At 49.1% G+C, this 12,519-nt stretch overlaps 1 protein-coding gene across 5 annotated transcripts in view; it reads left to right on the top strand.

The window, feature by feature from the left end:
• The first annotated feature begins 8,352 nt into the window (after positions 1-8,352).
• The window catches only part of MYT1 (myelin transcription factor 1), a 62,023-nt gene continuing 57,856 nt past the window's right edge, over positions 8,353-12,519 (top strand). For all 5 annotated transcript variants that reach the window (XM_062642027.1, XM_062642024.1, XM_062642023.1 and 2 more), the window contains exon 1: positions 8,353-8,483. In XM_062642027.1, coding sequence (XP_062498011.1) covers positions 8,459-8,483 — 25 coding nt within the window. In that variant the 5' untranslated portion in view covers positions 8,353-8,458. The remainder of the gene's footprint in view (positions 8,484-12,519) is intronic.

The raw sequence follows: 12,519 nt of genomic DNA, 5'->3' as shown, positions 1-12,519 counted from the left end.
TGTACCACGGGTAATTCATCCCGCATGGCAAAGACCTGCTCTTCTGAAATGCTCAGCTGTTAGCAAGCTGAGGAAACCAACCCACGGGTCAAAGCTCTCGGAGCAAACCTTCCTGCCTTGTTTGTCAGGTTTTTAAGAGCTAAAACCCAGCAGGTGGGAAGGAAGAGATTGAAGGGGGCAATTTTTCATTCTTCCATAAGCAAATTCCTGGCCGCAATCTCTGCAGCTCCTGGTGGGGTGGCCTAACGGAACTAGGCAGCACAGCCCAAAATCTTGCCTGCGTAATTGTGTGCTTCACTGGACTGACACCGGGAATGAATTTAGCTCACTCGAGGCTCAGCTGGAGATGGGGTGGCTTTGGAGAAGCTTACGCTTTGTCCCCCTGCATCACCCCTCCTTGATTGAGCACCTTCTCTGCAGGCTCTGACAAGAGGCATGGAATTATCATTAAAGGTGCCCCTCAGAAAGGCTCTAAGACATATTCTATCAGATTTATACCTGGGAGTATAAATCTATCAGATTTATATGAGGAGTGAGGCGATAAGCATTTCCTATTGCACCCCATGGGCTGATTCTGCAGGGGCTGGGGCTAAAGGGATAATGGTGTGGGGGCAGCTTTGGGCTGGGAACCTGTGCCTGGGAGACCAGCAAATCCCAATGTTTTGGCCTTAGTCTGATACAACTCAGCTTTAATTCTGATCACATTATCAAGAATTCCAAAAAAAAAAGAAAAATAAGGAGGAAATTTGACATTTTCTGACCAAATAAAAAATAGCATTTGAATTGTGCGTAGTGACGACGCATTGAGTGAGGAGTCCAGGAAGATTTGGGGCAGGCAATAGCTATAATTGTACCTAACATCCTTCCTGGCTTCTATTTCACACGCAGCCTTGTTTTCTCTCCTATTTGCTATTTTTGTGTTCTGTCATGGGTTTGAGCCGTGGTATTTTGAAAAGCTCTTCCCTGTGCACAGCAGCAGCTGCCGCCGCGCCACCGGCCCTGTTGCCATGGCTGAGCCACAGGGCTTGTGCCAGGATCTTGTTGGTCAACAAGCCTCTGTCAGCGCTGCCGGGCTGCGTGTTTCCATAGCTATCCCTGGAGAGGGGCATCCTCAGGTGAAGTGATGCTGCATCTCCCTTCTGAAGGACTCATCCTCAATGCGCTCTAGGCTTGTAGTCCTTCAAGTGACTATTTAGCACCCTACCAGCTGAGCTCTTGCCAAATGAGCTCGAAAAGCAAGAGGAATGGTTTTTAACATAGAGCAGCTCGTTTGTGCTCATCAAAAGGGAGCGTTCAGCTTGAAAATGTCCCCTCTTCATGTAATTCATGGGCTTCAAAAAATCAGTTTCCTCAGACGCAGGTGCCTTGAGAACATCCGTTTTTAACACATTTGAAGGAGTGAATTCCTCTCACTGGACTTAATTAAGGACAGGTACGAAAGCAAATGGAGGAAAAAGATCTTAGGAGGAAAGTGGGTCTATTAGGGAAGGACTGTAGGGCTTTTTAATTAATGCCAGAACAGCTGTCCTTAAACTGTTTCTCTCCTAGGAGCAGATTATCCCAGCGAAGGCTAAGAGGTCATGGAAAACAAGGAGCAAGTTCTGTTCAGAGCTTCTGCTTCCCATTTGCATCACTGTCAGCGGCAACTGCAGAGCATTTGTCTGGTACTCCCTTGGATTGCAGCGTATTTCTGTTTTCTTACAGTATAGACTCATCCCAGTTTGTTTCTAACTGAATTGCTTTTTTGTTCGTGTTGCCTATTCCCTAAACAGTTGTATTAGTGGTGGCAGCATGTCATTTTGATGGTGTTATGACAGTGTGACGCCAAACTCGTATTAACATAACATTCCTTTTTAAAGCTTGTCTGAAAACATATTGTTCTCCCTTGCCAGCACTCCTCTGCTTCTCTCACCCTTTACCATGGGTTGCCTTTTTTGGTTTAACTCCATTGCGAACAGGCTGATACACAGCATCTATGGAGGCGGTTTGCTGATCATTCAGGTGATGAGACCGAGGGAGAGAAGAATAAACCCCAGGGCTGAACAGAAGGAAAACCCCAAGCCCACATTTCTCTGACACCCTCCCTTTTCTTATGCTTCACCTCACTCAGATTTATTGAGTTTTGATTTATGATGTTTAGGTTTCAAGCTCCCCATTGCTACCATGGAATTCTTTATATTTCTTCCACCTTTCCTTCTCCAACCTCAGTTAAAAGGTGGACTCTGATGTCCCCTGAATGGTGAAATCAGTATTAAATTGAGAAAGCTTTGAAGAGGGGAAAACTATAACTCAGGGTACGAGGAGCTCTCTGTGTGCACAAAGGGGGATGAGTAGATGCTCTGACTTGTTTGGATATCCCGCTTTTCTGGTGTGAGGTCTGTGGGATGCTCACTCAGGGATGGAGTTGGTTTGGGCTGGAGATCAAAGCTGTTTGCTAAATACCACACATAGCTTTTAGACAGAAAATGGAATAGTAATGGTTTCCCAGGGAAGAGTTTTATGTTAGAAGTGAACATTAGGAGAGCAAAACTCACCTCCAGTCCTTGTGACACACACAGGCAGCAAGATGCATGCAGAAGCCTGGCTGGCAAACCCTGGCCAATCCAGGACCCACCATGCAAAGAGCTTTTCCATTGTTGGTTGAGAGGACACTGGGGACTTCACCCAACTCCTCTCACCTCCCCAGTGGGGCAACTATGGTCCAGATTGGCTTGGTGTGTTGCTGGCTGCAGGGTTTTCCTGTCCCTTAGTGCTGAAGGAGGATGGAACTGGGTTCTGTGATACAATGCAGAGTAAAGCTCCACAACAGCGCACCCACGGGTGTGAAACACTAGCTTTCCAAGAGCACAGACCCCATTCCCATCGCCCTGGATACCTGCACCTCACCGCTCCTCCTTCCTGCCCCTTGTCCCCAGCCCCTTCCTCACAGCAAACCTTTGCTCGGGATTTATCTTTGCCTGTTTGTTTTCCCATCCCTCCTCCTGCTCCCTGACCTGACAAGCGCTCCTTTTAGCAGAGTATTAATTATCATCGCAGTGCTGGGACTAGTAATTATCCCTCCCTTGTGCTTTATGGGCTTCCCAGCACGGCTTGCAACAAGGACAGGGTGAAATGGCTCAGCTGGCAAGGGGCTTGTGGTGTGTGTCTGGGAGCCGTGGTAATTGTCCTGTGCCAGAGAGGAGGGAATGAGGGGAAGAAGAAGGAAAAGGAGAAATCATCTCTTTGCAGTCAATGGTGAATTGGAGAATTCAGCTTGTAGCCTTTAACCAGGGTGTTTTGGCTCACGGTTTATGGTGGAAAAGAAACATAGGAGGAACCTGAGGCTGTCCGCCTGGAGATGGAGAATCCTGTGAGGGCTGAGAGGATGATAACCACGTTTGTCAGTGCTGAGACACTCCCTTGCAACAAGAAGCATTGGGAAGAAGTCCCAATAGAGACATACAGAGCGACCACAGGGAGAAGATTCCAAGGATGCAGCACAACTGGGCGCAGCAGCACCCATCCAGTTCTCTCACTGTATTGAGTACCATGGTGAGCCCAGCAAGGAGGCATCGTGCGGGAGAGCCACACTGGAGCGCATGGAGGTTGGAGCCTGGGTGCCTTCCAAGGCACAGCGCTACCAGGAACACAACAGCTCCTTGTCAGGAATAGGGTAAAAAAAAACCAAATTATCCTCTCTGGCCAAAACTGTTGATTTTTTTCTTCAGCAAAATGACAACAATCTGCTGGTGAAAATTGCATTTCATTACAGTAGGGAAGGGAAAGGGAGATAAAAATGAAATAAGCTGTGCTTTTCTTCCCTTTATGTCCTTTTTGCAAACTATAAGGATTCTTTCTGTCTTCCCCCCCAGTTCCTGCAGGAGTGTGAAGTTTTATTACAATTTACTGTGTATTTGTCTAGGAATTTAGGGCTCTCAAGGAATGACCACTCCAGCGTGGCAAGCACTGCTGATGGACGTGGTGAGGGTCATGGTGAACTCTGAGCACCTCTTACTCAAAATATAGAAGCCAAGTCTCAGAGGGAAAATGGATGAAGACATTTCACCATGGCCACTCTAAAAAACAGTGCCAGGAACAGAAATGAAATCCAGCTCTCCCATTTCCTTGTGAGAACCTGCCTCGTGGTATTAAAGATTAATTGTGGCAATGGGATGCTGAAGTGATAGGCTAGAAAGCAGCATCCTGTCCTGGCTGCTGCTCTGCCCCATGCCTAACACTTAGACAAGTGGCATGTGTGAGACCTAAGCCATGCGGGTGTGCACTGACCCAAAGGACATTCCCATGTGCAGCATCTTGGATATTGTGGGATCCAGCCCTGCAGCTTCTCCCTGTGCTGGTGCAGAACTTGAGAGGTGCTTGACTTTGGGTAAGCTTTGGAGGCCACATTCCACAGAGGTGAATTGTGCAAGTAAATCCTCAGCCTATCCAGGCTGGAAACTTTGCCCCTGGAGAATTAGGCACAGTCATTTGTCCATCATTAATGGCCACTAATTTTGGGATCATCCTTACAAATATAGTTGTCCTGAGAAACTCAATCCTCAAACACGTAAGCGCTGCATCTCTGCCTGTGCAGCAAGGGAACTCTGAGCATCTCTGATACACTGGGGCCAACTGGGCTTTGGGACCCTGGGCTAAGGAAGGTGATGCTTAACTCTTCACTCTGCTGGTCTCTGTAACCTTGGTCAAACCGCTTGCCATTCTGAAGAGGGTGGAAGACGATTCAGTGCAGCAGCTCCCGAGGGCGGGCAGCCCCAGCTTTCCATGTGCTGCAATGAGCTGCAGCACCCAAACCGAGCTGCTGAGAGTGCTGGAGGGCTTCAGCCTCCTCCCACCGTGTGGCTGGGGCGCAGCGCTGAGTGATGGGCAGTCAGCACTGACTCTTGCTTTCTTGGCCGCTCCGTATCTGGCTCAGCAAAACCAGCCCAAACATGGTCCTGAGTCACCCCGTGCCTCAGTTTCCCCATCTGCTATGGGAGGTTAATTGTCGCGTTTAGTTTTGCATTGACAGCATCGCGCTGCCGTGCAGAACCGAACGGGAAAAGGCTTTTTCAATGAAGGAGAGCAACACCCTGGAGCTGAGCGGCTCCCGCGGTCGGGCTGATTTTGGGCATGTGCACATCCCTCCTGCACAGCAGCCAACAAAGTGGCTCAGGAACCCGCATCCATCCTCCGTCTCGTTGGAGGCAGATTGCTCACGGGTGGAGGGAATCTCCTGGAGAGTGAACCTTGTCAGCAAAAATGCAAATATTTGGAGCCGGAGCGTTCATTACCGCAGAACTCGATTTCAGGGTCAGCCCCCTTCGCAGCAAATTGTTAGCCAGCGAAAATGTTTATTGTCACCACACTCCGGCAGTTTTGACAGTACCTATCAAGTTGAGCTTGACAATATCTGCATACTGCTTCGCTGGCTTCCCCTCGTGCAGCCATGAGAGAGGTGCTGCAGGGAAGAGATTGGAGGCAGATTCCAGTCATCAGATGACTGGAACTATCCCCTTTGTGAAAAAGGCAGGGCTGTTATTGGGGGGGGGAAGTATAGCACAGGCTGTTGGGAAGATGGTGTTTGAAGACAAATGTCTTGGTGATTTTATTTTATTTATTTTTTATTTTAGTTCTTATCACTTTATTTTACTTTATTTTATTTTACTTTATTTTTTATTTTACTTTTTATAGTTTTATTTTTGATTTTAGTTTTTATTACTTTATTTTACTTTATTTTATTTTACTTTACTTTTTATAATTTTATTTGATTTATTTTAATTTTTAGTTTAGTTTTCATTATTTTTTTTACTTTTTTAGTTTAGTTTTCATTATTTTATATTTTATTTTATTATTTTCAGATACAAAACTACACACATGGAACATCAAACTCCCTCCCCCCCCAGCCTGCACAGGACTAAGGCTGGTGGGAAAAGCATCACACTGCTGGCAATGCCAGAGGGATAAGCTCCCATGTCTTTGCACTGTGCACCAAGACCAGGGGATGGAGGGGGCCAGGACCAGCTCTGCCTCACCAGTGAAGGGGGAGAGGAGGCAGTGCATGAATATGGGGGGAAAGAAGAACCAGGATGAGATGCTGGTGAAAACACCAAGGAGGCGACAAGGCAGCTGCAGCCTGATAATGACATTTGGGGGCTCCCTTTGCTTAACGAATGTGCTTTCAGCTCAAGGATGGACTAATTTCGCTCTGCTTTTTGCTCCTCCACAGCTTCACTTTTTCTCCCGTTAATGCACAGGGAAGGTGGGCCAGGCTGGAGCTGCTGTGAATGAGTTTTGTTTCCTTGCTTGCGGGAGCTGAGCGAAGGCTGTTTCATCTCAACAGGCTGCTCCCAACACCCCTTAATTTGAGATCTCCTGCATGCAGGAAGCGATGGAGTTGAGTGACCTTGCTGAATCCCGGCTGCTGCAGCTGCAGAAGAACAGGAGAGGAAAAGAAAGAGGGGAGGAGGAAGAGGCACTTTGCTGTCTCCCATTGAAGCCCCAAGAGGCTGAAGATAAGAGAGTGAAAGTTTCAAATTGCCAGAACACCATTCTGAAAGGCATTTTCCAAGTGCGGAGCTCTCTGCAATGTCACCTCTCATCTTCCAAAGTGGGGATTGAAGGGACAATAAAGCACAGGATATTCTGCAAAGACAGAGTTGTTAATTCAAAGATGGAAGAGGTGGCAGTCCCCAAACAGGCTGTCTCGTACCCCCTTTGGTACAGAGACTTCTTCAGGCTGATGTAGCTGTCAGGGGGCTGGCTCCAGCTCCTTTCCTGAGCCATATCCAGCCTGGATGAGTGATCTGGCTGAAGTAAGCATGGCTTATCCAGGTCCTGCTAAGAGCAGAAGCCCACAAATTCCACAGTTACACTTTTAATTTGACTCCAATTCCTGACTTTCAATTAAATCCAACGATGATCGTATGTATTATTTCCTTTGACATTGCTGACACTAGCAGAAGACCTTGATGGATGTGCAGAAGAGAAGGTGCACTTTGATATTGCCCCAGCCAAGCTGTTCCTCCCCAATCCCTCTTCCATCTCTCTGCCTTCAAAGAAATCTGGGTTAAGGAATTGGATGTATTCAACAAAGAGTTCTGGATCTTGCACCAAAGAGTGAATTAGCCTCTTGCTCTACATTCTTTGCTGACCTTTATTCCAACTGCATCCCCCCTTATGTTTATAAGATAATAAAACCCCCCAAATACACAGGCTTGTCCTGCTGAGATAAATTGCATTCAACTCTCCTTAGTTAATATCAGCTTTGTTCTGGGCTCCTTATTACTGGTGCCACCTGTCCCTCCAAGCACAGGCTTCCCCCCCCTTTCCCAAATTACCCGAGCTGAGGCTTGGGTGGGCTTTCTCCCTGCAAATGCACTTATTTGCCCACCTGGGTCACAAAGCTGAGATTGACACTGATGATCCAGCTTTTTGCCAGGCAATCCCTCCTCTCCATTACTTTCAGAAAGGGAACTTTCCTCTCTCTGCAGGCCAAGGCTGACCACAGAAAGAGCTGGGCTTGGTTTTATCCAGGGCAATGAGCAGAGCACGGTGGGTCACACAACCTGGGAGGGCGCTTTGTCAATGGGGTAACAAAGTTCAGTGCTATCATACATGTTAATCACAATCTTGGTTATATTATTATTATTATTATTATTATTATTATTATTATTTCCTGGTAACTATTTCCCTGCTTTTCCATCTGGAAGGCCAGTGAGAGTGTTCTTCACTGGCCTGTAGCCAGTTTTGTCCAGCTGGGATCAGTTCAGTCCCATGTTGCCATCTGTCCTTTGAGGCAGAGGGACATCTTCTTCCATTTCAGATCTCTCCCAGAACCAATTCCCCCTTTTCCTTTCCCCATGCACCCTGGACTCAACCAAAGCCTCAAATGTGTGGCTAGAATTGGACTTTTGTGTTTCTAAGAAGACATTTGCATGTGAGAGGTCCAGTGTCCTGACTGCTGGCTGCTCAGAGCCACACGGTTGCTCAGCCTAGGGTCAGCTGGGGAGGATTCTCACTCCACAAGCACATAGAATGCGTTTTGGGGTCTCACTGACATAGTGGATGTAGATCAGGCTCCCTGGGGCTGCTTTGCCTGGATAGGGGGTCCTGCCCCCTCCGGGATGTGGATGTTATCACTTCACCTCTCTCCCAATGAAAGGCAGTAGTGAGCCCCTCACACTGCTGAGGATGGGTGCGCTTCCCCATTTCCCTGCCCATCCAGGGGGGATAGCGGGGAGGGGAGGGGGTCAAACACACACCCACCCACACCCCCCAGGGCCATTGTGCGGGGCCCCCGCGGATTGGCCGCCGAGTGCGCCGCAGTGATTTTGCGGCGAGGTCCCATTGGCCGCCGCCGCACATAAGTTTTTGCTCCGGACGCAACTTTTCCCAGGGCGGATGGAGTAACCCCACGGCGGCAGCGGCCCCGCTCCAGCCCGGACCCCCGGGCCACGGCTCCCGCCGCCTCCCGGCAAGGATGAAGCTCTGCGGGACCTTCCTCGGTTCGTAGCCGTTCGCCGGCAGAGTGGGGAGGGGGGTGTGTGAGAGTGTGGATGTGTGCTCCTGAGCGGTTCCCTCCCCTGTTTCCCCTCTAAATCACTCCAGCAGCTTAATTCTGCTCAAGCCACCCAAAAAGGGGGGGTGCGGACGCAAAAAGTCCTCCGTTCCCCCTTGTTTTATGGTGTTTTATCCCCGGTGGAAAGAGGTTTCGGAGCGTGTTTGCCGGTACCGGGCTCAGCTGTGAAGGGGTGTGGGGGGGTGGATGCTGCCGCTCCGGGGCACCAGCGTGGCTTTGTCTCTGCTGCTGTGGGTTTCACCTAACTACAAAGGACTGTGTGGGGAGGAGGGAGAAAATCCTGTTTTCTGCCGCTTCTGGTCACACTTCTTCTGGGGGTGGTGGTGTTCGGTTTGCTTTAGCGTGTTAGTTTATTTTTATGCCCCACTTGCATATTGCTGGATAATGAAAGGGTGAGGAGGATGCCATTAAGTACCAAGTTGTTTGCTGCCTGCTCAGCTGAATGTGTTTTGGTGCCTGAATTAACCCGGGAACAAAGGAGTAAGTTTAGGGATAATGCGAGCAAAAAGACGGTGATTGCTCCAATTGTTCTTCGGGGGGAAAAAGAGCTCAAGGTTTGGGTGAGACAAAGGCGTTGCCTCTTCGGGAAGGAGCCGCCCAGATCGGGGGGAAGGGGCGCTCTGCAGAACGAGCAAAGGGTTATTAGAAGTTTTTTTTTGTGCCTGTGCATGTTGTTCCATCTGCCAGGGGCCTGTAGTGGGCAGGTTTCTTCGCAACCCTTCAGCTGTTCCATATACAATATTAATGCTGGCCATTTCTATTCGGCATACAACAGCACTAATTGTAGTCTGAGGCATTAAGGCAGTCAGCCCATCTGCATAGAAGCTTTCAGAAAGGAACGGGGTGGGGGGAAGGAAGAGAAATCTTTCACCCCCAGCTGGTAACCGGAGAAGTTGGTGCCAATTACAAATGCATAAAGTTTGAGATCTAATTTGCTTTGAAACGGCCTCAAAGAAGCCAGCGAAATGCAGTGTGGTGGGTTTATGCCTGTATTTACACAAGCAAAAGCAGCTTTATTTTGAATAATCTCAAACTTGAAACGCTTAATCTGAAAACAGGAGCAGAGCAGGATTATTATTATGTTTGTTAATAAATTGCACGGGGATGTGTGTGCGAAGTTAATCTACTTTTACAAACCCTTTTGGCATTCGCTTCTGCAGGGGACAGGCAGGCAGCGACCCTCTTGCTCCTGCCTCAAACAACGCGAAAACATGAATATGTATTAAATACCTCTCTGCTGTGCGGCTCCCATAGGGAAGCGGCAGCTCTTCCCGACCTGGGACCACACAGTAATTATTTCCTCCCTGGAAACTGCTGTAAAGTGACTCTGGAGAGGTCAGAAAACCCCCAAATCCCCCCCAAAAAAGGTTGCAAGAGGGGGATGAGCGGTGGGGTGGTGGGAGCTGTCCGCGGACGTGGTGCTGACCCGCATCCCACACTTGGCCTTGCTTCCCCTTCGGGCTCCTCCAGCGTGGGGATGGTATATGTGTGCCTGGAGACATTCGGGGGTTGAGGAGGGATCTGGGAGCTATGAGATGGGAATTTCTGCCGGCCGATGAAGTTGGAGGTGATTGGAAACGGTGGGTCCGGTGCTGGGTGTTTGCAGTGTTTTGGAAGGGTTTGAGGGGAAGGGGAAGTCTGAGTTTGGGGACAAAGAAACACCAAACACTCTCTTGCAACCCAGAGCTTAGGTGAATGGTATCAATGCTGTCAGCTGCCTTAGGGATCCTTGGTGAGTTGCATGGTAATAAATGCAACGACAGTGATAAAAATTAATATGCACTAACAGCTGGAGAGGCACAGGTATAGAGCCATAGAATCCCAGGTTGGAAGGAACCTCGTGGATCATCTGATCCAGCCTTTCTTGGCGAAGCATGACCTAGACTAGATGTCCCAGCACCCCATCAAGCTGAGTCTTAAAAGTGGAATCCACCACTTCCCTGGATGTTATTCCAATGGCTGATTGTGAAACATTTTCCTCCTGTGTCCAGATGGAATGTCCCCAGGAGACGTGCATATTCACACACATGCAGTGTGTGTGTGCACATAAATATGTGTGGAAGCACGCAAGTAAACATGCTTCCCTCCTGCCTTCTATCCTGTCTATTGTGCTTTTGTTTCTCAAGTTTTAGCATTGCGCCTCGAAATGAAGTAGTGGTGGAGGGGACCAGGCAGCATTGTGAGCAGAGAGGAGCTGAGTCCACCCAGCCCTCCCTTTGATTCTATCGTGGGTGCAGAACAATGGAGATGCGGTGTAGCACCAGGCCTGCTGCCTGCAGATAAGAGTTTAATAGAATTTCTGAATGCCAAAGGTTTAGGATGTAAAATATCCCTGTCTTTCGTGGTGTGTCCAAAGGAGATAGAAAGCGGCTTTTCAGGAGTACTCTCTGCTGAATGCCTCCTTTATGTTAATAGTCTAGGAGCACATCAGGCTCACAAGGCATGGAAAAACGGTATCCTAAGAGTCTCCAATGCTGCCTCAACAGTTTAAAACTAGTACTTCTGTCACCTTCTCCTCAATAAAACGCCTGAGATGTGGAATTGACTCGCTCCCCCCTGTTGTGCACCCCAGAATGGTCTGTGGGTGAGATGGGCTACACGCAGCTCTTCCAACAGCCCACACTGCCAGGCAGAAAGCTCCTAACACATGGCCTGAAAGCTCAGGCAACTTGAGAGGTTTTTTCCCCCTCCCGACCGTGCTTCACGTGGCCTGGGCAGGGGTGACCTGGAAAAGGGTGGTTGGAGCTCTCCTGCAGCTCTGGAGCTGGAGTTCCCTGCAGGAGAGCCCATCCCCAGCAGGATTCAACTCTATGCCAGGCTCTGCCTCTGCTCTCTGAGCTCTCTAAAGGCTCCTGGGGTTTCTATCCATTTGTGTGCTCCTGCACCTTTTTGGAAGCCTTTATTAAGATGACAGTAAAGTCTTAATCATCCCAGTGATGCTGGGGATGGTGTGAGGGTGCAGGGAAAAGCACTGGGTAGAAAGGTGATCACCCCCTGCCCCCCCCCCCCCCCCCATATCCCATGGGGCTGCCTGTGTGTTCCCTGCTGCTTCCAAAAAGTTGTAATCCAAGTGCTAATGCTCCTGTCTGGCAGGGGACAGGCAGGCAGAGGGGATGTGCTAATGCCCTTCCTGCTGCATGGGGCCGGGGTCTGTCCCCAGAGCATCCCTCCAGCTTGGTGAGGGCTTTCTCCTCCTGGGTGGCCAGCTCTCCACTGAACAGAAGCATAATAGTAGCTCCTGGAAAGTGATGTAATGGGAGAACACACACTTCACTTGCTCAGAACCAATCCCCAAACTATTTTAGTCGCAGTTTTCTTTTAGGACTTCTCCCTGTGTTATTCTCCTTCCCATCACAAAGTCCAAAACGTAACCACCTGAGCCTCAATCCATCCTTCGTGGGGTGAGGTGATGTCTGCTGGGAATATAGTCTGACATTTCTTATTTAATTTTAAAGAGAGGAGAGGAAAAAACCCTATTTATATACCTTTTAACCACTTGCTTTTGAATATGTATATCAGCTAATAGGCAATACTTCCAGGTTCGTAGAGGCGATAAATTTCCCAGTCTGTTCTTTATGGTGATAGGTCATCTTCCTAACCACCAATAAATATTGTAAAGTACTTTCGCTGGAGCTGTGCTAACCCAGGGCATCTGTCACTCGCTGCTTGCTGCTATTAGGAATTATTGGGCCGTACCACGCGCTGGGATGCGCGGAGGGGGGGACACACGCGCCACGGTGCTTGTCGCCGTCCTTTTGTGTGCCTGCTATCAAAGGAGCCCCGAGCCTTGTGCATATTAATTATGAATCAGCTCGGGTAAAATCCTTCACCTTCTGCTGGGGCTCGGGGAGGGGGAGCAGGAGGCGAAAGGGGCCGGGAGAGCCCCAACTCTCGGTGCGCTCCAGTCCGCGGCTCCATCTCTCTCTGCCTCTCTCTTTGATGCTATACTGTAAATTTATTTC

Source organism: Pezoporus occidentalis, unplaced genomic scaffold (genome assembly GCF_034315485.1).
Source record: "Pezoporus occidentalis ecotype Australia unplaced genomic scaffold, CSIRO_AGI_Poc_V1 ctg70, whole genome shotgun sequence".
NCBI lineage: Eukaryota > Metazoa > Chordata > Aves > Psittaciformes > Psittacidae > Pezoporus > Pezoporus occidentalis.
Note: the sequence above shows the minus strand (reverse complement) of the source record. Positions and strands in the feature narration are given on the sequence as shown.